At 40.8% G+C, this 23274-nt stretch overlaps 1 protein-coding gene across 1 annotated transcript; it reads right to left on the bottom strand.

Moving 5' to 3' along the window:
* Positions 1-5636: 5636 nt before the first annotated feature.
* Positions 5637-7457, bottom strand: LOC105048614 (ethylene-responsive transcription factor ERF060). Its single transcript, XM_010927970.3, has one exon. The coding sequence runs from the start codon at positions 6921-6923 to the stop codon at positions 5967-5969; it is 957 nt and encodes a 318-aa protein (XP_010926272.1). The 5' UTR covers positions 6924-7457; the 3' UTR covers positions 5637-5966.
* Positions 7458-23274: the final 15817 nt, after the last annotated feature.

Raw genomic sequence — 23274 nt, 5'->3', positions numbered from 1 at the left:
GTTCCTGTTGGTTAATAATCAGAAAAAAAAAATAAAATAAAATTTTCTGTAGAATGAATTGCTTCAACAGAGCTCTAGAAGAAAAGGTTTCTGTAACTTTTTGCATTCCACTAATTTTTTGACATTTTAGTTACAGAAAAATGATCATATATATATAACACCCTAAATATTAATCCTTTATCTAGAAAACCGAAACAACAAAACAACTATAAATATAAAAAATCTACGGCAAAATAATTATGGCAATAAATAACTTTGACAAAACAATATTGTAGAACATAAGAGAAAATATATTAACGTCCAACATTCGTCCTTAATGCATTTTCTTTACAACTCCAATAGACCCTCTAAAATAGCAAAATCTTTCCCTTGAAAGTGCTTTGGTTAGAATATCTGCAAGCTGCTCCTCAGCTCTACAATATTCAAGCTAAATTTCACAACATTCAACAGCTTCTCTAATAAAATGATATTTGATGGCAATATGTTGGGTACGATCATGACCCACTGAATTCTTTCCAATGGTAATTACTGACTTATTATCACAATACAAAACAATTTCTTTTTGTTTTTCTCCGATTTCCTCCAGTATTTTTTGAAGCCATATAGCTTAAGAAGTTGCTTTTGCTGCTACCACATACTCTACTTTAGCAGAAGATTGAGCAACACACTTTTGCTTCTTAGAAGCCCATAAGACAATGCCTGAACGAAGAGAAAAAAATATAAGCTGATGTGTTCTTCAGATTATCCAAATAGCCAGCCCAGTCACTATCTGTATATCTCACCAAGTTCACAAATTCTGCACTTTTGTACATGATGCCATAATCAATTATACCCTGTAAATATCTCAATACTCTTTTTGCTGTAGTAAAATGAATTTTTTTGAGTAGGTTCTTGCATATATAGAGATAATAAACTTGCAGCAAATATTATGTCAGGTCGGATTACCATAAGGTACAAAAGACTGCCAATCAAGCTTTTGTACTCGACTGCATCTATCTTCTTTGAACCATCTTTCTTCTTCAACTTTTTTATTTGTAACAAGAGAAGCAGCAACAGACTTGCATCCAAATAAATTAAATTTTTTCAAAATATTTTCAATATATTTTCTTTAAGAAATGAAGATTCCTTCTTCTATTTGAGATACTTCAATTTTGAGAAAATAATGAAGCCAGCCCAAATCATTCATTTCATAAGACTCCATCATATCTCTTTTAAATCTCTACATCAAATATTCATCATTGCTGATAAAAATTAAATCATCTACATAAAGTGACACAATAAGGATTGAGCAGCCTTTTTTTAAAATATAAAGAGTAGGCTCATTATTGTTTCTTTGAAATCCTCTTGTGATAAAATTTTGTCAACTTTAGCATACCAAGCATGGGGTGCTTGTTTCAGCCCATAAAGAATCTTTTTTAGTTTATATATCTTATTTTCGGCCCCTTCTACTATATAACCTTGAGGTTGCTCCATATATACATCATCTTCTAGCACTCCATTTAGAAAGGCTGACTTTACATCAAGCTGAAAAATTTTAAGTCCCTTTGAGTAGCAACTATGATTAGAGTTCTAATGGTCTCAAACCTTACAATGGATGAAAAAAATTCTTAAAAATTAACACCAGCCTTTTGGATAAATCCTCTTGCAACTAGCCTTTCTTTGTACTTTTGGATGTTTCTATCTTGATTAAACTTTGTCTTGTAAATCCACTTCATACAAACAACTTCTCTTTAGGCTGATCAACAAGCTTCCAAATCTTGTTCTTTTCCATCATGTGAATTTCCTCATCCATTGCTTTTATCCACACTTTCTCCCTTTGAGCTTCTTCAAAATTTTGGTTCTGTTGCTAAAAAATTACATGAAGTATATATTTCACTCAATCTTTTGATTTTGTTTGGACAAGACTTTGATGAAGATGGTGTCAACTCCAAACCAGAATGTGTAGGAGATAAAGAAGGAGATGGATCTTCTTGAACCTCTAATCACCTTAGAAACTCTTGAGAAATTCCAACATAAGATTTTGGAACTTTTTTTTCTTTCCAATCCAAAGCCTGCTCTTCATTAAAAATCACATCTCTACTGATTATCAATTTTTTAGCTTCAACAATATATAGCCTATAATCTTTTGAGTCTGAGCTATAGCCAACAAGCACACATTTTTTGATTTCCTCATCGAGCTTTGATTTTTTCTCAGCTAGAATATGGGCATAACAAATACTGTCAAATACTTTCATATGCTGTACAGAAGGTTTTACATCAGTTCATATCTCAAATGGAGTCCTATTCTTTACAGTCTTCACAGGACACCTATTGAGAATGTATACAGCTATATGAATAGTCTCTGTCCAAAAATTTTTGAGTATTCTTTTTTCATTCAACATTGACCTTGCCATCTCTACAATCATTTGATTTTTTTCTTTCTGCAATAGCATTCTACTGTGGACTATATACCACTGTTAATTACTTCAAAATCACTTTTTCTTTATAAAATTCTTTAAATTTTTCTGAAGTGAATTCCCATCTTCTATCACTTCAAATAGTTTTAATACTATGGCCACTTTGTTTCTCCATGAAGGCTTTAAAATCCTTAAAAATGATGAAAGCTTCGATGTCTCCTTCAAAAAATAAACTCATATCATCCTTGAATAATAATTAATGAAGGTAAAAAAATACTTATACTAATTTAGAGAAGGAGTTTTCATTTGGCCATAGATATCGATGTGAATTAGTTCCAAAGATGCTTTTGCTCTCCAAGCTCCATGCTTTGAAAATGATAACCGATGTTGTTTGCCCATAATGCAGCTTTCACATGGCTTCAAATTAGATTTTATCTCAGGTAGCCCTTTCACCATATTTTTTTTTTGAAGTAGCTTCAAGCCATACAAGTTAAAATGGCAGAACCTATTGTGCCATAGCCAAATATCATGCATAATTGTAGACTTCAAAGCCAATCTAGCCTCATAGTTAAATTGCATATAAAAATTTTTATTTTTCTTCATTTTTACTGATGCAATCACCAAATTCTTGTCTCTTTGATCATAAACTGTACGGTAGCTTTCTTCAAAAATAAGGCGGTATTCTTTTTTCATAAGCTGGCCAATACTCAATAGGTTCTGATTTAATTCAGAAACCAATAAAACATCACAAATAAACTTGGTTCCTTTCTTGGTTTTGACAATATTTTTTTTCATATATTTAGATTCTACTACTACTTCATTTCCCAACCGTATCTTAGGTGTGATTATAGTATCAAGGTCAAGAAATATTTTTTTTTCATTTTCTAACTTGTAATTGCTACAACCACTGACAAGATATCAAGTATCTTCATCATGTTGTGAATCAGATTGACTAGCATAAAAGAGATTCTGATCATCGACATCTTCTTCAACTTTTTGCTTAGAAAAGTTAACATGACTTTCAGTCTTGAATCTATAATTTTTTTCAAAATGCCTAAATTTTCTGCAATTGTAGCATTATGCCAGTAACTTGAAGTGTCATGGTTTGTTTTTTTTCAGATTTTGCAAAAAAAAATTTGAGCTATTAGAAGACAAACTTTTTTCTCTCTTGCTGTCTTCTTTGTTATTTGAGTCAAATTTCTTCCACTTCTTTTGATCTCCTTTCTTTTGAACATTTTTTTTTTCTGATTTTTGTATTGCTTCAGCACAAGTTTTGATTAGAAAGCACTTTCCATAGCTTGATCTTCTCATCTCAGCCTCCTCTACTCATGAGATTCTAAAGAACCCATCAACTGTTCAATTGTCAAGGTGGAAAGATCTTTTGACTCTTCAATTGCAGTCACTATAGCATCATATTTTTCTGGCATGCTGATTAGAATCTTTTTAACTACTTTTTGATCTGATATATTCTCTCCATAAGTTCTCATCTGATTTACAAGTTCAATGATCCTTGAGAAATAGCCACCGACAGACTTAGACTCCTTCATCTTCATATTCTCAAACTCTCTTCATAAATTCTGGAGTTTGGTAGCTATAGCTCGATTATCTTTTTGAAACTCTCTTTGCAAAATCTCCCATGCCTCTTTGGATTGATGCTTGTGCTCAAATAATCCTAGGAAAAATGGTAGGAGAGACCCCATTTTGAATCTTGGAAAGAGCTTTGGCATCTTTCATTCTGTTCTCCTCAAGTTTCTCTTCTTCTCCTTCTGATAACTCATCTTCATTTTCTGATTTATTGAATCCCTTGGTAACAATACTCCATAGCCTTTCTGAAAGAAGATGTGTCCTCATTTTCACCTTCCAAAACTCATAATTTTCTCCAAAAAAAATTGAAATAATTGAGAAAGAAACATTGTTGTTTTGGTTTGACAAGGGAGCCATGGCTCTGATACTATTTTTGTTGGTTAATAATTAGAAAAAAAAATATGGAATAAAGTTTTCTGTAGAATGAGTTGCTACAGTAGAGCTCTAGAAAAAAAGATTTCGATAATTTTTTGTATTCCACTCATTTCTTCACTTTTTAGTTACAGAAAAATTACCATATACATAGCATCCTAAACATTAATGCTTTGCCTAGAAAATTGAAACAACAAAACAACTATAAACATAAAAAATCTGCAAACAAATAATTATAGTAGTAAATAATTTTGACAAAATAATATCCTAGAACATAATAGAAAATGCATTAATATCCAACATTTTCTAGTAGGCATCATGGAGTTTTTGAGAACTACTTGATGTTCCAGGGCGACCAAGCGTAGAAAGCACCCAGGCTGGCACAAAAGATATCCAGCATCCAGCAGCAGGCCCTATTTCATACTCTACGTGTTGATCAAGACAGCAAGAAAGACCAAGAGGAGAACTGTTTAACACTTTCTCCTTTTCTGATTCTTTCTCTGTCATTAAAAATCTGGAAGATCCTAAATTTAATCTCCATGGCATTGCTTTCCTTGTTATCGCATCATTAGACCTCAGAATCCTGGTAGGCTTAACCTTAATCCTCTGGGCCGTTTCTAGACTTCGATTGCATATGTAGACAAAAGTTTGAATATGAAGAACTGAATATGTTCTGTTTTTAGATAAATAGGCGATAACTACATTACATGAACCATAATGTTAGCCAACAATGCCTATAATGACAGTTTAAACGTCTGTTTTAAATTCCTTTCTTGTTTGGTCCTTTTAGAATAATGTGCAAAGGAGACTTTCGAGGAACCTTCTTCCACCGTTTTTGGTCCCCTTCCTCCCAGCTCATGTTCTGGTTCATCATTAGTCTTTCCTTCTGCTTTGCTCAAATCTCACGAATTCCATTCAGATTATATGAGTCCATTAAATAAACCCCTCCTAGCCTAAAAACAATTGGCTCATCATCATCTTATTTCGATTAGCACATACCTGCACTTCTAATTCTAAAATCATTCAATCGGAGAACTGAATAATTGTTGGAAGTACAGATTTAAGATGACCAGAATATGTACATGCCACCCAAGGATCTCGATGACTACAATCTTCCATCATAATTTGTCACAAGATACTGAAATGCTAGTTTCTCCCCTTGAGATAAATCATTAGATCACAAACCACTAAAACCAAAAAAAAAAAAAAAAAGAAGACAAATCATCAGACCTACTGAAGCTTTTTTAGAAATTCTTGGCCTTGATAATTCATCACATCTAAATATGTGCACCAAAATACTGATAAGATATATTCACAATCACAAAGCCTCAATAATTACAAAGCTACCAAGGCATTCACAAAGACAACAATAACAAATTGTTCCTGGTAATGCCTAGAAAAAACCAGCAAAACAGGAAATCTGGACCGACTAAATAAATATACACATCCACTGACTCAACCCCTAAATCCCTAGGGAAATCCTACCAACCTAATGAACATACCCAACCAAAACACCAAGAGTCTCAACAGAGGCAGTGCAAATGTCTAAAATCCCACTTGCAACATCCCCTGGAGACACCAATCCCCAAACCAGAAACAACCAACGATTACAGACTATTGACCGGAGGAGAGAATCGAATCCCAATCGATCTCCCAGGACGGATACTTGCGCAGCATAAAGCTCTCAGATTCATCCCATGGCGCCTCCGTGAAATCCAAGTACTGCATCTCGGAGACCGCCGACGAGGATTCGTCACCTTCCAGCGATGAAGAGCTCTCCGACTTATTGTCCTCCGAGACGGAGCAATCCAATTCACCCTTCGCGACAACCCCCTCCGGGATCACCGACTCGGGCGAGCCATCCCCTTCTCTCTTCGAAGTGGGCAAGCTCTGGCAAATGGCTTGGAGCTTGGCATCCACAGAGAGGAGAGAAGTCGAGTGAGCGCCGCCGTGCCGGCTTGGAGGGAAATTGAGCCTCGCAGCATCGCCCCGGAGCTTGTAGGCGGCACGGTCGTAGGCCAGCGCGGCCTCCTCGGCGGTGTCGAAGGTACCGAGCCAGAGGCGGGTCCGGTTCCTGGGTAGCCGGATCTCGGCGACCCACTTCCCCCAGTGGCGCTGCCGAACCCCGCGGTAGAGCTTGCTGGGCTTCGGCGGAGGGGGCGGCGAGCCGCTGCGCTTCATCAGCTGGGGCCTCACGCCAAGGAGGCTCCTTTGCTGCGGCGCGGACGCTGCCATGGCCTGCTGCTGCTGGTGGAGCAGCAGTTGGGCTTGGATCTGCTGGATTTGGACAGGGCTGAGGTGGCCCGGCAGGGCGAAGCTCTGGGAATAGCAATCCATGGTGGGATTCTGGTAGGAATAGGAGGAAGAAGAGGATGAGAACGGGGAGGAGTAGGACCAAGAGAAAGGAGGAGGGGAAAGGGAAGAGGAGAGGGACTCTGTGGTGGTGGTATTTGAGGAGGGAATAAAAGAAGGGAAGGTGGGAACACGTCCGATAAAAGGCTCGAGTGCCAGCATGAGCTCCTCCCTTAGAGGGTCCGATGAGCTATTAAACATATCTATAGCCGTAGCCATGCCTTGCCTTCGAAGCAAAAGCCAAGCTTTAACTAAAGAAGAACAAGGAGAGGAACCAAACCAAAGAGCAGGTAAAAGGGTCTTCAGAGAGGGAGGTGGTGCTAAAAAGATGGCCTCTTTTGATCAAAGTAACATCAATCAAAAAGGAACAGAGAACCAATCGGAGGGTATAGAAAAACAAACCCTCTTGGTCTTGGCAAATCTAAGAAAAGAAAAGCTAAAGAATAATTTAAAAAAAAAAAAGAGAAAAAGAAAGGAAGAAAAGAAACTGAGTCTGGATCTCTGTTCTGAAACCTCCGCTTCTCTAGACAAAGAAGAGAACACCTTTTCTGGGCGTCAGAAATCCCACAAAGGTCTCAAAAAGCAGTCTTTTTTCTTCCAAAGAAGGCAGACGATCACAGAAAGCGATCCTGAGAAGGATTTTACAGAGGGGAGAAAAAGAAGAAAAAGAAACTGGATCAAAAACCTCACTTTTTAAGCTCTGAAATGGGTGTCTAATGTTTCGGTACGCAGCTCGCTCTCTGGGGAGAATACGCCTGGGGGGACGGTTTATATAGGCCCACACCTATCCCAAGTCCACCAATTGCGGCCTGCCACGTACACTACTTGCTCGCGGGCACGTGTCCACAACGACACCGGCGGGTGTCGGTTCTGGACGCGTGTCCCGTGATGATTGGGTTTATCACTTTTGGGCATTACTGCCTTGGATTGTGATGAGGTTTTTGTCGCTTTGGCTCCGGCTCGGCCATGGAAGCGGGGGTCGTGCGATGGTGGTCTCTCTCTGAACACTGGATAAGCTAAGAAGGAGAAACTACGTGGCAGGTTTTGGTTGGAAGTTAGTTTTAATGAGATTTTTTTGGCGGAAAGGACCGTGGGGGTAAGTGGATTCTCGTGTCATGGCTCAATCTAGTTGCCACACGCTATGGGTTGGGATCATGGGATGGCGATGCGTGTGGATAGCTGATATTAGGTATGATGGTTGTGCAAATGCCAAAAAGTATAGCTCTACAACTTGGATGACATAGGGGCAAAAAAAAAAAAAAAAAAAGGGAAGAAAGAAAACGAAACCTTATCTCCTCCTTGGCCGTTTTTGGATGGTATGTTGCAGCCACCTGAGAATAAAAAGATGTAGATCATCAGTGGTCACATTATATTATGAATTAGATTGATAAAGGAGGAGAGATTTAAGACCCAAGGCTCCATTTGGAAATATGATGCACTATTTCATTGTTTGATTTATTCTTCATCACTTCTGAAGAGATTTTAAACCAATTTTATTAAGACAAGTTGCTTATTGTATTGATAGCATGGGAAAAGTTCTTAAGATTATTAGTGCAATATGCTTGGCCAATCTAAGCAAAGCTAACCTTTTTTTTTTTTGTAGTTTGAACTTTTTGTTATTATTCCACTCATTATTCGGTCATCTTCTTTTATATTTGCACTCTATTTGGTCCAGGTTGGCTTGTGAATTGAGTAATAGTGTCATGGTGCTGCCATAATATTGCGCATGCAAGACATGCAACTTGCTATAATTTGATATTCCAATGCTACGTCTTTAATTACCCCACATCTAGAAGGGCACATGTTGCACACTCCATCACACTCGCAGCTATTGCAAGCCAGACTATGGATCACACAGCTGAGTTTGCTGAACCACATTACTTCAACGGTTGAATAGAAGGGGCAAAACAAAATATGTGGCTTATTAACAAAACGTAAGCTGCAGGGATTCAAGTTTCAGATTTAATTAAGCAAAGCCATGCTAGACAAAATATGACCATTCAATGTAATCTGCTATTTTCTGTCGACCATAAAATTATAGTGACTAGCAACAGCTCAGAGATTTTCTCAATTATTTTTTTAAAAAAAATAAGAATATATAATTAAATTTTAGATTATTGACAACTTCTAATTATTTAGACTGGATCAGCACTCGAAAATAAGTTGCTTGATATTAAATCCAACTATTATCTGTTTCTTAGAAATCTCTTTAGCTATATTGTCGGAATCATAAAAACTTATGTTTGACATGTCTTTTTTTTGTTTTAATACTAGGTACTATATTTACTACCAAAAAAAAAAAAAAACATACTAGGTCCTATGTATCAAGAAATAATAATCCATACTTTTCTGAGAAAAATCATCCTTTCTATGCTCCAATCACTAATCAGATAGGAAATGTTAGGTCAAAAAAAGAAGCAATAAATTAAGGAACTACCAATCTCACATGCCAGCATGCTATTATATATGAGACTGTTTCTAATATTTTAAAGAATATTGAATTTTTTAAATACATATTGGATTTTTTTTTTTTTTTGGGGGGGGAAATGTATGAGATACTGATATAGGCACGCAATAGTGCAAGTACTGGCGCTAAAGTTATCGTAGAACAAAGGATATTTATTGAATTTATAGGACCACAAAGGCTGCGCCCTTTTTTATTTTATTTTATTTTATGTTTTAAAAAAGACTAGCCTTAGTTGCACAATGGAGTTCTTCCGTCTCTAAAGAGATGGTGGGCCCAAATGCATATTTTTCCTTGCAAGGAAAGAGTTACTGGTTCAATAGACTAGTATTGACATCTTGGATCAAGGTGCCATACTAAATTACTAATATTGCTAACACCCCATTCTGAGTCTTAACTCCCCGTGGGCGTTCCCTTTTTTCTCTTCTTTGGGTAATTATGGTTGTGTAGGGTTTTAATCTAACAAATCGGTTCTCGTCTTCTGAGCTCGAGCTTAAGTACATCTGGCAGAAACGTATATTTTTTATGAGAAGAAAACCAACACGATATAGAAATCAGCATATTGAAATTTTGTGCATCGATGTACCAACAATTTTTTTAAAGCTGTTATTTTCGGCCTGTGCTGTTAGTATCGTACTATTGCTATGAAAAAATGGTACCTAGTTCAATAATAGAATTTAAAATCTTGATTAAATCTAGTCTTGATTTATCTAATTAATTGTTACATTTATATAGAACTTATGGCTTGATTAACAGATATATAAGAAATGGATTGTATTATATGACAGTTAGAGAATGAGAGGCTGCGAATGATACAGCTAGTCTATTTTTTAACCATCAATGTGAGTAGCTCTCTGCCACCTATATCAGGGTCTCCTCAACTCCCTTCTACTTTCTTCAATTGGATATTGTTAGTTTTGTGTGTAAACATTACAAAGACTGAAGTTGTTCGTCACAATTATGATAATTGGACTAAATTATTTTAGTTTCTATTATTCCTGAACTCCAAAGTCAGGTTAAGATCTGTATGGCAAAGATAATGATGAGGTTGGTAATCATCTGATGTGCTGTGTGAGCACAAATGTGATTGAACCTAAAATAAAATTTATTTGCTGAAATTTTTTCAATAAAAATCCTTCAATGCTCAAGTGAGCTGAAATTTAGAGGACAGTGAAAAAAAAAAAATTGAGAAAACATAGAGTTTATTGAATGAGTTACTTGAGGATCCTTTACTCTATTTATAGAGAGTTCAATAACCACTATTGAGATGAGTAGAATATGCAGTAATTTCACAGCAATGGCTACATTCATGATTAAATATCCTTTAATGATTATCTACATGGTTTTATGGTTATGGCCATCTTAATCATGTGATAATGATCTAGTGGGCATAACCACGCCACTAAATCTAAATTGGCACAATCATACTTTCAATTCATCCACAACAGTAATGATGTCAGATCTATCAAGATGGCTCCATTTTGGCATCATCAATGTCAAAAAAAAAAAATCTATCATATTAATTTCGTGCACACTCTAATAGAGATATTTAGCTAAGCCATACGAATTTCATAAGCAAGTGAATTGATAAAAATAATTATACCTTACATTTCATTTGTTTGAACTGAAAAATTTCCAAATTGTGGGTGTACAAGTGATTTACTCTTTTATTATCCCTGCACATGCCTGACATGTGCGCACATGCACCTAAATTTAGCAAGCCGAGGAGGGATAGCTCAAGCTAGCTATACAGTAAATAATAGCACCAATTTCTATCAAAAAAAAATAATAGCACCAAAACAATATTCACAAAATGACTTCTCTTCAGTTATAATATTGTGTCACAAATAATATATGTATATAAATAAAAATCTTGATATAAACATAATCTTCTATCGTGCAAATAGCAAAAAGATTAAACAGTCCTTGCTGTCTTGCTACGTAAAAGTCATTGGAACAAAATAATGATTGATGAATAATTATTACTTTAAAAAAAAAATTTCTAGATACATTAACAAGCAAATAATTTATGTAATGCGCATGAAAAAAAGAGGGGGAATGTAAAGCCGGACCCGAAATTCTGATGTAGAAAGTCTCTCGTTTGAAATCAATTTTTTTAAAAAAATTAAAACTAATTTATTATCTTGTTGTCTCGTCACATCATGCCAAAATATTTATCAAGATTCTTTAATTTGCATGTGTCATCATACTAGCCATTGTTTTCAAAACAAAGGGGTTCTTCTTTTACCAAAAAACAAAGGAAAAAAAAAACAAAGGGTTCTTCCAACCATATTTTTATCGGTACCGTAGCCTTTGATGGTGGTTTTGATTTGGTCAAGGGAGACCACGAGTGAGGGCAAAAATCTCGCCCACTCGGAAGCTTCCTACGTGACAAAACATCTGGTATAGATGTGACAACATACTTTCTCTTGTCTCTTTTTCTATTTTTCGTGTTTATTTGATCATCCCTCGTCACTCATCAGCATTATTGCAGACATGAATGTGACCTTCATGTCCGGTCAATGAAGCCTATGTTTACAATATCATAAGTTTTTAGAATGTTAGAACCACAAAGTCCAGATTGTATAATAACAAATATGTAACCTAACCTTATTGGCACACTGGAGCAAAGTCACAGTGGCCATTGCAGCCACATCCACAACGACCACCGTGCTCTTTGCCTCGTGACCATGCTAGCTGGCTTCAGTGTAAAATTACCCACATTATGCACCTTAGGTGATTTCATCAATTTAGGATGCAAGTGAACTTGGATGGATATGGACATGGCCTCAACCTAACCTTGAGCAAACCTAACTTACATCAAACATTCAAACATACAGATATGACATGGATCCTAAAGTTCGGGCAGTGCATTCAATAAAGCATGATGAGAATATAGTAAAATTGATTCAAGAAAGCAATTTAGGTCGCTTCATATCCAACTAGTAGTATTCGATGTTAACACTTTTCGTGGCTTGCATGAACTCTCCTTATAAATCAGCTTAGGAGAAGAGTGCGTAGGGTACCAATTAGTTTAGTTGATAAAGCTATTGACCTATGATATTCAATGATTTGGATTCAAGTTCTTTCTACGATGAGGTGTTGGCTGTAGAGCAATATTTTTTTCTCAAAAAAAAAAAAAAGAAAAGAAAAGGAGAGATGAGCAGTGTATACATTGAGATTGTTGAGAGAGAGAATACGAGGTTATTGTAGAAAACTCCATTCAATTCAGTTACATAGTACTAAAAGTGAAATGAACATAAATAAGATACTAGTGCATCCATATTTTGTATTTGTTTTCTTTCACATATTTAGATATAGGTTTTAATTTTATTAGGATACCCCAGTTTATCTTCATAAATCATAAGTTTGTGCACGGGATGATAGCAATATCAATGTTTTTTTAAAAAAAGATAGATCAAGACATTAACTGTACATGAGTAATATTCTTGAAACATACTATATTGATTTTATTTGCACAATATAATTCCACCTCATGATATGAAATCAAAAATGATACCCAAGTTTTGGAAATTTCTTTTATTCATCTAACAAATAAATAATTTAAAAAACAGCAAACATACAGTCACAGGTTCACAGCCACTTAACAACACGATTATTTCAGGAGATCATGATAAAAATTCTAAAATACATATTTTTGGTTACAAAACTCACAAATAAAATGTAATAAATTGGATATATCACTTCCGGGAGCTAAATTTGTATTTATACGGACAAGCAGAGCAAATCGTACAAGTTAATAAAATCTCAGAGAGAGAGAGAGAGAGGATAGCATACGCCGTTGTGAGGTGGACAGCATTTTAAAATGGGAGTGGAAGCCCATGGGTGGCTGCCACGTGGGTGCAATGAATGGAAGAGGGCGAGGAATAATCTGGGAAGGAGAGACGCGCTTTAGAGTTTGGACCGGACCGACTCCCACGGACGGTACAAAACCGCGTGAAAGGGAAGGAGAGCAACGGCAGCAGCACATGGCGTTACATGCTGACCTTCCTCCACCTCAGCCCACGGATTCTTGTTTTCTCGTGGGGTTGGGGGGATTTCGGGACGGGTTTATCACCCGATCCATTGTTTTCTTTTTTTTTTTTTTTTTTTGGGTAACACCGATCCATTGTTTTTGGTCAAAGCCTCTGAGCGGGCACCCAGCTGGTGGTTTCAAGGCGAGCTTATTTGCGAGGTAATACAGATTATAAGTTTTTTTTTTTTAATACATTTGGATGATCACATCTTTCTGGTATAAATATAATCCAAGCAATCAGAAAATAAAATATTTTGCAGACAGTTTGTAACTTCGATATAGGATGATGCGGAGGCTGTTGGTGTTGGCTTTTTGATTTTTTTGAATATTAAATAATTTTATATAGAATTAATAATAGACCGATGATCCTGATTATTGAGCATAATTTACACTAAAATTATATAAAATTAAAATTTATATATTTTAGTAATATCTACTATAGAATAAAATTAATTACATAGTTATAATAAATTATGTGACAGAGTATGTAATAGAAAATCCATTTAATGATGCACATCTTAAAATAGAGGTATAGTCAAAGTCACTTTTGATGATCAGATCTTATAATAAAGTATAATATTATGCTATTAAAAATATTTATTTATTGATTGAACTAGAGAATCATCAAAATATATAAATTTTATTTTTAATTATTTTTATATCGAGATCATATTTAACGATTTAGATCTTAAATTTAGATAGTTTATGGTTGATTTTGAATCATTAGCTCACAAGAAGTTAATATAAACTATATACTCCAACTCTTTTATATTTCAATGCATTTTTTCCGTTGTTTCACTCTTCTAATATTGATGATTGAGGTTAGTGTAAAAAGAAATTCGTGCTATACATAGGAAAATAAATTTGTTATTGTTGCGGCCAATCGCCTCGTCGTCCGATCGCCGGGGAGCGCGCACCTGCAAAAGGAAGTCCGCACTAACCGGAGGCGGCTCCACGGGGACCCTCCGACGGTCAAGTCAGAGAGGTGACTGGGCAACAGTGAAATGCAGACAGAGAGCTCTGAGAAAGAGAGAGTGAGGGGGAGGAGCGAGCCTGCGTATGTGGGGGGGACGGGCGGATCGATCCCTTGCACTGTTGCCTTCCCCGGTTTATATAGTGGAGCACGGTATGGCGCCGTCATTAATGGCGCGGACAAATGAGGAACTGTCAACTCACTGTAGACTGTCAGAGTCGCCGTGAAAACGTCATGTCGCCGTGTGGCCATCTAATCACCAGGGTTGACCACGCTCTCGGTGGGACAATGCCCCTAGGTAACTGCGCCGCATGTCCGTGTCAGAGCTGACAACGTCTGGCGGCTGTACGGTGGTTGGAGGAGCCGACCGACCCAAAGTCGGTAGCCAGCTGAGTGGTGTCGGGCCCCTCTATTGGTCGGCGAGCATCATGTTGCGAGAGTCGGCCATCAGACTTCCTGGCCGGAGTCGGCCAGTCGGTCGGTCGGAGTCGGCCAGTCGGTCGGTCGGCCAGTCGGGGTCGGCCATCAGACTTCCTGGCCGGAGTCGGCCAGTCGGTCGGTCGGAGTCGTCCGTCGGGGTCGTCCGTCGGGGTCGGCCAGTCGGAGTCGGCCAGTCGTCCGTCGGGGTCGGGCAGTCGGTCGGTCGGCCAGTCAGGGTCGGCCGTCGGGGTCGGCCAGTCGGGGTCGGCCGTCAGGGTCGGCCAGTCGGGGTCGGCCGTCAGGGTCGGCCGTCGGGGTCGGCCAGTCGTCCGTCGGGGTCGGCCCCTTCGACCATAAGTCGGTCGGTGGGTATTCCCCAACAGTTGCCCCCCTCCACTCCTGAGCCCGATGTCGTGTTGGCTCGCGTGAACACGTGGGCGACGGCTTCGGATGAAAGGAGTGGTGTTCCATCTTTTCCTGCCCCGACTCTGGCGATCACATCAACGAACGATCCAATATCGGTCGTCCCGACTGTAGGTCGAGCATGCACGTCGGATCGGAGGTCGGCCAACCTCCGAACGTTGCTCGTCGACACGATCATTCCACAGAATCTGATAGTCGAGTAGCATCCAACGTATTCGGATAGGATAACGATGACAAATCGAATATCCATTGTCCAGCCCTTGGCCGGACGTATGCGTCGGGATGTATGATAAACGGTGGCAAGCCGAATATCCTTCGATCGGTCGTGACCAGATCGGTATGTCGCGAATACGACTGCGGTCGTCTTGGCGTTTTGCCTTTCTTGGTCGAAGCTAAGTCGGCAAGTTAGCCAGCCGCATTAGTCGAAGCCCTTTGCCTTCAGAGGCCGAGGCCGTCGGTTCGACGATCGATGATCGAGTCATGTTGGTCGGGACCTTTTGCCTTCAGAGGCTGAGGCTGTCGGTTTCGTCGATCGATGATCGAGCCGTTGATTCGGCGATCGACGATCGGCCATGTTGGTCGGAGCCTTTTGCCTTCAGAGGCCGAGGCCGTCGGTTTCAGCGATCGATGATCGAGCCGTTGATTCGGCGATCGACGATCGGCCATGTTGGTCGGAGCCTTTTGCCTTCAGAGGCGAGGCCGTCGGTTTCGGCGATCGATGATCGAGCCGTTGATTCGGCGATCGACGATCGGCCATGTTGGTCGGAGCCTTTTGCCTTCAGAGGTCGAGGCCGTCGTAGATTCTCCGCTCCTTCGATCTCTATCAGGATCTGCGCACGAGGAGCGGGGAGAGGGGTGTAGGACTCATACCTGCGATGCGTCAGTCTCGGACTCCATCGTCAGGGTGACTTTTGGATTCGTCGGGGTGGCGAGACCCGACTATCTGTCGGGAGCCTGCTTGGTTCGGCGGGTTCCCGACCTTTCCTCCGCTTCTCCTTCGGGCCTCTGGGTTCGGCCAAACGTCGGTCGGATGCCCCTTCATCCGCGCGCATATACTTATATGCGCGCTCCAGCAGTTCGGCGTATGTTCGGGGGAGGGTTTTGTCCAGGGAGTAGGTGAATCGGGATGCCCTCAGCCCCCGCTTCATGGCTGAGATTGCCATGTCTTCGTTGAGGTCCCGGACCTCGAGCGTGGCCGCATTGAATCGCGCCACGAAGTGTCGGAGCGTCTCGTTTTCCCCCTGCTTGAGGGAGAAAAGGCTGTCCGACGTTCTCGGCGGCTTTCGGCTGGTGCTGAAATGGGCCACGAACGAGTGCTCGAGCTGTCCGAAGGAGTGGATACTTCCCGATCGGAGGCCGGAGTACCAGACCCTGGCAGCCTTGCGGAGTGTGGCGGGGAAGCCGATGCAAAGGAGAGCGTCGGTTGCCCCTTGAATCGTCATGAGAGCTTTGTAGCTTTCCAGATGGTCGATTGGGTCGGTGGAGCCGTCGTAAGACTCTGCATGCGGCATCTTGAACCGACTGGGGATCGGTTCGTCGAGGATGAGTCGGGAGAGAGGTTGGGCGGTTTGGAAGTCGACGTCGTTTGAAGACTTCTGGCCGTCCATCTGCAACTGAGCGAGTCAGCGGTCGATTTCCTCGAACCGGCGCTCGTAGTCGTCCGCTCGTCGATGCTGGGAGACCCCAGGGGTGGAGCCTCCGGAAGATTCTGAGAGAGAGGCCGACGGCGTGCGCGGCCGTTTTTCCTTCCTCGCCCGTTCCAACGGGGAAGGAGAGGGCCGCTGAGACCGTCGGTCGTCGCGCCGTGGTCGCCCCTCCTCCTCTCCGTGGGGGCGCTGTTGGGAGCGCTCGCATGGAGGCGACAGGGGTCGGCGCGGCCGTCGGCGGCTGCTCCTGGAAGGCATAGGTCGGGCCGTCGGTTGTTGCTGGAGGCTTTTGACTGCGTCGGTCAGTACGGTCATTTGCCGCACGATGGCCGCAATCTGGGCCTCCGTGGTCACTGCAGGGCGCGGAGAGCTAGGCTCCGCCGCCGGTGGGGGCCGGGAGGCTTCTTCCCGGCGGGAAGAGCGCCTGGCCGACCCAGTGACTCTTGATCGTTGAGCTCTTGTCTTTGTCATGCTGTACCCCTTCCTGGCGCGCCAATCTGTTGCGGCCAATCGCCTCGTCGTCCGATCGCCGGGGAGCGCGCACCTGCAAAAGGAAGTCCGCACTAACCGGAGGCGGCTCCGGCGGGGACCCTCCGACGGTCAAGTCAGAGAGGTGACTGGGCAACAGTGAAATGCAGACAGAGAGCTTTGAGAAAGAGAGAGTGAGGGGGAGGAGCGAGCCTGCGTATGTGGGGGGGGACGGGCGGATCGATCCCTTGCACTGTTGCCTTCCCCGGTTTATATAGTGAAGCACGGTATGGCGCCGTCATTAATGGCGCGGACAAGTGAGGAACTGTCAACTCACTGTAGACTGTCAGAGTCGCCATGAAAACGTCATGTCGCCGTGTGGCCGTCTAATCACCAGGGTTGACCACGCTCTCGGTGGAACAATGCCCCTAGGTAACTGCGCCGCATGTCCGTGTCAGAGCTGACAACGTCTGGCGGCTGTACGGTGGTTGGAGGAGCCGACCGACCCAAAGTCGGTAGCCAGCTGAGTGGTGTCGGGCCCCTCCATTGGTCGGCGAGCATCATGTTGCGAGAGTCGGCCATCAGACTTCCTGGCCGGAGTCGGCCAGTCGGTCGGTCGGAGTCGGCCAGTCGGTCGGTCGGCCAGTCGGGGTCGGCCATCAGACTTCCTGGCCGGAGTCGGCCAGTCGGTCGGTCGGAGTCGTCCGTCGGGGTCGGCCAGTCGTCCGTCGGGGTTGTCCGTCGGGGTCGGCCAGTCGGTCGGTCGGCCAGTCGTCCGTCGGGGTCGGGCAGTCGGTCGGTCGGCCAGTCAGGGTCGGCCGTCGGGGTCGGCCAGTCGGGGTCGGCCGTCAGGGTCGGCCGTCGGGGTCGGCCAGTCGTCCGTCGGGGTCGGCCCCTTCAACCATAAGTCGGTCGGTGGGTATTCCCCAACAGTTATATTTTTATATGAGTAACTTGCAAGTTGTTTCCATTTATTTGTAATATTATAGCAAAACAATTAGACAAAACCATATAGCTAAATCTTAATGATTTATCAATTTAACATAAAAAAATGTGTATCTTAATTTTACCAGCTAGCTAGTTATTACCTTCAAATAATTTACAAAAAAGCTTTTACTTTTTTATAATATTTTTATAGTCGATTATATTTTTAACTTGTTAAATAATCCATGTTGTACATCCTAGAAGATGAACTTGTAAAAATCAAAACCACAGCCCTTCATGAATCATGAATATAAATAAACTTGTGCACCATTTAGCGAGCGCTCAATCTGGCCTTTGTTTCTCTCAATCCGGGGTTGGGATGCATCTTCTACGTGCATGCGTCATAACATGTAATATTATGTGACGCATTCTTAAGTGCTGAATTTTACAGTTTGTTGTGCAATGCCAGATCAAATTGCAGTAATGACAATTTGCAAATCCTAAAAGATGATGAAATAGCATTGCTGGAAAAAATTCAACATCCATAGCCATTACGCAAATGTGCGTCAGATTTGACTCAGATTACAAAAGAACCAAATTGATATCAAGTTTCAAAACCAGAAACACCATCGACGTAGGCTTGATAAGATCCAAGCTCAATCAGCTTTGGCTCAACAAAAGCGATGAAGAAGTGACATCACACACGTATTGTGAAGTATACAAATTCCGTCAAAGTCTATGAGAAATTAATGTAAAATACCTCAAGATAACCCCAGGCAGCATTTAGACCAAGAACCCAGTGAAAACCTCAAATTACTAGGCCTAAACATCGGTGTCTTTGGAAAATCTTGCGCCGGGTGACATCTTCTAATGATTGAATGCCAAAGAAGATTGAGCATTTAAATACTCAAAATTCCAATTATATATCCTAAAAACCTAGGCACAGAGTGAATCAATTTGGTTGAAATTAGACTGGAGTAATCCTTGCGATCTAGTGAAAACTCCTTCAATCTGCAAAACTAGTCAAAAAATCGGATGGGAATCTTCTGGTTCTTGACCCTTCAATGCTTAAGTCAGTTTGAGTCTTAAGAACAGGGATGGAAAAGAGTGGAAGAGCGAGAGAAATTGAATTGAATTAGAGGAGAACTGGGTAGGAGCCAAGAGTCTGGCTTAATTTCCTACTGATAGAGTTTTTCCTAATTTCATAGAGTAAAATTTATCGATGGAGGATCCCTAATCCTTTATTTATAGACGGGTTGAGGAGGCTATTCCAGAATTTGTTAGGCCTTTAGAGAAGTTTGCAGAACAGTTAAGTCCATCACAATAATAGCTCACCTCGGTAGATAAGCGGGGTGAAATAGAAATGCCATAACATTCATCCAAGATAAAGATATCAGCGTTCAGGTCGGTAGATATCCAACTTGAATATTTCTTTGTCAGCTGAGACCGTCCGGATAGAATACATAAGGATGTCTTTTATTCATTTTGGTAAAATACCAAGCTAAATCTGCCAACAGATAAATTGGTATGCTGGGATCCGGCACTTTAAGATTGCTATCTTTTTGATCTCGTATGACGATGCAATATTTCTCGAGACTGGTTTAATGTACCAACACTTTATTCTCCACTTTCTATGTCCAAGGTAATAATTTTTTGATCGGACCATTAAGTAATAGTATCTTCACAAAGTAGGATTTTTACCAATTTGATAAGCGTTTGTCATAAAGATTGAATTTTACCAGTCGGAACATCTTATTTCTAAATCAACCTAATCTAGCTTGGTTATCTACCATCCAGGAGATCTATTCTCCATATTTGCCTCTTGATTCGGTCGTTTACCGACTAGAAGATCTTATCTCTGCTCTTGAATCTTCGGTCTGATTTTTACCGATCAGGAGATCTTATCTTCACATTTGATTTTTCACTCGATTTTATATGGATTAGGAGATCTTATCCCATACTTGAATTTTCAGCCCGATTTTCATCGATCAAAAGATTTTATCTTCGTCTTGAATTTTCATTCTAATTTTCACCAGTTAGGAGATCTTATCTCCATATTTGATTTTTCATCCGATTTTTCACTGACCAGGAGATTTTATCTCCGTACTTTGAATTTTCTTTTGATTTTCACCGATTAGGAGATCTTATCTCCATATTTAGCATTTGGTCTGATTTTTCATCAATCAGGAGATCTTACCTCTGAGTTTTATCTTGAGACTTTTTGGGCTGATATCGTTGCCATCTGGAATAAATACGCCACACCTCAAGAGCATAAAAATTAATTATTTTATTGAAAATGAAGGGACTTAACCTTTCAGAAAATAATCCTTCATATCTTCCCACATCATTGCTTGGATGGGCGATTTGAAAATATCAAATAACAGTGCAACGACTATCAATGTTTGGTTGGCTTATCACCTTGGCACGGATCAATCCGTCGTGGCATATCTGGGAGAAGGTGGTCTAACCACCGTCTGATCAAGCATTGGATTAACATCAAATGTCACAAATCGACAAAGAGATCAATTAATCCAGGCCATCGGTTTGTCTATAAAAGATTTTTGCCTTCCAGTCACTATTTATTTTTCCTATTACCATGTAAAGGTGCTGCCGAAATATTTTCAAAAGTTTCTCAGCATCGAACGATTGTCAGAGATGTGAGGAGCCTCACCAGAGCAGGAGGAGAGGAGCCCACTTTTCATCTCTTGGGAGGATTTCATCTGTTTCCTCTAGATATCAGTCTTTCCTCATTCGCTCTCTTTCAGCCTTGTTCGCTTTCAGCCGTAGGGTAGCTGTTCTTTGTCTTTTGAGTCTTTTTATTTTTTTTCCATATTTTTTCTCAAGAAACATATCCAAAAGGGGTAGAAAGGGAAAGACCATAGATGACTTAGAGATTAGGTCGACTCAACCTTTACTGGCCATTGAGGTTAGAAATCCACCCCAGGAGGATCCTAAAATTGGTTTGTTAGGTGAGAGGAGTTTGGATCACAGTGCAAAATCTCTTGTGTATGGTCTCATAGACTACCTCGGTCCAAAAATAGAGAGATTTATTTTGACCGAGGAGAACCTCATAATCCTTAGGGACAAGAATGACATACCCGACGAATATGAAATGATAGTGCCAGATCTACGAGGTCGGATCTCTGAACCACTTGAGGGTTGCATAGCTTTTTATGATGAGTCCTTTCGATCCGACCTGTGGTTTCTACTGCACCCCTTCTTCTGTAATATCTTTGATTTCTATAGGATCCACCCCACTCAAATAACTCCAAATACAATTAGGATGATTATAGTATTTATCATCATGTGTAACTTCCTTTACATAGATCTTAGGATTTTCCTATTTAGATCCTTGATTCTTTTGAAAAGGCATCCGAGTGAGAAGGGTTGGTGGTACTTCTCACCTCAGAAGAGCTGTAAATTTGGACCCAGCCTTTCCTCTTCCATTCATGGTTGGAAAGGCCATTTCTTCTTTGTCTGGGCTCCCATTCCATAGGGTTTTAGGATTTTTTGAGGATGTTCGGACACCAAACATAATTTCCATGATGAAATTCTCCCCGGAGATGAAGTGGCTTATTTAATCCTAATCACCACCAAAACACCCAAACTTTCTTCTTTGATAAACGAGCAGGCGTTGTATGATGCCGATATCAGTCTGTACTCTTCTCAGAGTAAGACCGAAATGTTTTACTTTTTAACTTCTTCCTTTTTTGTCTTTATTGTTCTGAAACGTATGTCTAATGCAGAAATGAAATTCAACCCGACAAAAGTAAAGGATAGGAAGAGGAAGGACCAACTGAAACCGTCCGCCACTATCCCTACGCTAAAAGGAGTTAAGGGTGCGGAATCTCTTCCTGCCCCGATGCCGTTCCGATCTTCATCAGCGACTCCTTCTCCGACCACCTCGGGGAGAAGTGAAGCCTCTCGGAGACTGCAGAACTCTCCTCGGGCACTGTCACTGGAACTACCTCGTCAATTCATCGTGGTGAGGATCAAGAACAATAACGCCCGACCTGCACCGCCTTCCAAGGAGTCCGGGCACAAACCGACGACAATCTCTGGGCCCCATCAGGCTCGGCCGAAAGGGACGTTGTGACTAGAATGTCACTCCTGGAGCGACCCCGACTAGGCAAAGATCTTGAATCTGTAATACCGACCGTCGATCTGGAGGTGCGTCGGAAGAATAAGCCAGAGGAAATCGTCAACCATAGATTTGAACAACTCATGCATGTGAGCATTTCTCTTCTTCTTTTTTTTTATCACTTCAGTGAATGACCAAACTGAAATTTTTGTTCTGCAAGTCGCCGTTAACTTCAAAGTCATGTATGAGAACATGATCTACCCACGGAAGAATAAAAAGAAGATGGAAGTCAATCTAATTATTTCCCAAGAAGAAAAGATAAAGAAATCCAAACTCACTGTCGGACTCAAACATCAACTCGAGGAAAAGCTGAATGCATTGAAGAAAAAGAATCAAAACTTACGAAACCTTCAGCGAAAAATCAACAAAGAGGAGAGAAGATTTTTGATCTACATATTATTGCAGAGAAAAATAAAAAATTGAAGCCGAAGCTTAGAGAGATAGAAAAGACGCATATTTAGTTTTAGACTCTGAATACAAATAGCTCTCATTCTAATCATTTAATTAAAAAAACTCTATTCTTATTTCAATTCCAAAAGGAAATAAAAATTTCTTGATCCTTCAAAATCTATCCTTTACTCTTTACCATTCAAATTGTATTTTGATTGATTTCGGTTACAAACTAAATATGTTAAAAGATGTGGCTATTCCAATTTTCATTTAAATTTGATCCTAGTTGCAATCCAAACGCCGGAGAGGGATGCACAGGCCATCCTCGTAATCAACCTTAAAAAAATCAGAGTTTTATATTCACAAAATTCCTGGCTTCAAACTATAGGACTTGAGGGCTTTAGCGGCTTGAATTAGATGTTCACGATAGGGGTTGAAACGAGACCACCCCTTGACCCTAACCAAAGGGGGGCATCCCGTAGAATGAATTCATACTCTTGCTCGGGCTTTTCAGCTTCGGGTGCAGGTGAAACTAAACTCACCTTATTTAAGAAAGGGAACTAGCTTTCGAAACAGGCTGTAAACTGGAAACTAGCTATTGACGTGACCAACCTGACTTTCTTAATTAGCGAAACTCCTATGCCTTTCGAGGCTTCTCAGTGTAAGAAAGAGGACTATTCTCTTT

The sequence above is a fragment of the Elaeis guineensis genome, chromosome 7 (genome assembly GCF_000442705.2).
Source record: "Elaeis guineensis isolate ETL-2024a chromosome 7, EG11, whole genome shotgun sequence".
Taxonomy (NCBI): domain Eukaryota; kingdom Viridiplantae; phylum Streptophyta; class Magnoliopsida; order Arecales; family Arecaceae; genus Elaeis; species Elaeis guineensis.
Note: the sequence above shows the minus strand (reverse complement) of the source record. Positions and strands in the feature narration are given on the sequence as shown.

What these genes read in the sequence shown, in the direction of transcription:
- LOC105048614 (XM_010927970.3), bottom strand. Translation starts at nt 6,923, where the DNA reads ATGGCTACGGCTATAGATATGTTTAATAGCTCATCGGACCCTCTAAGG.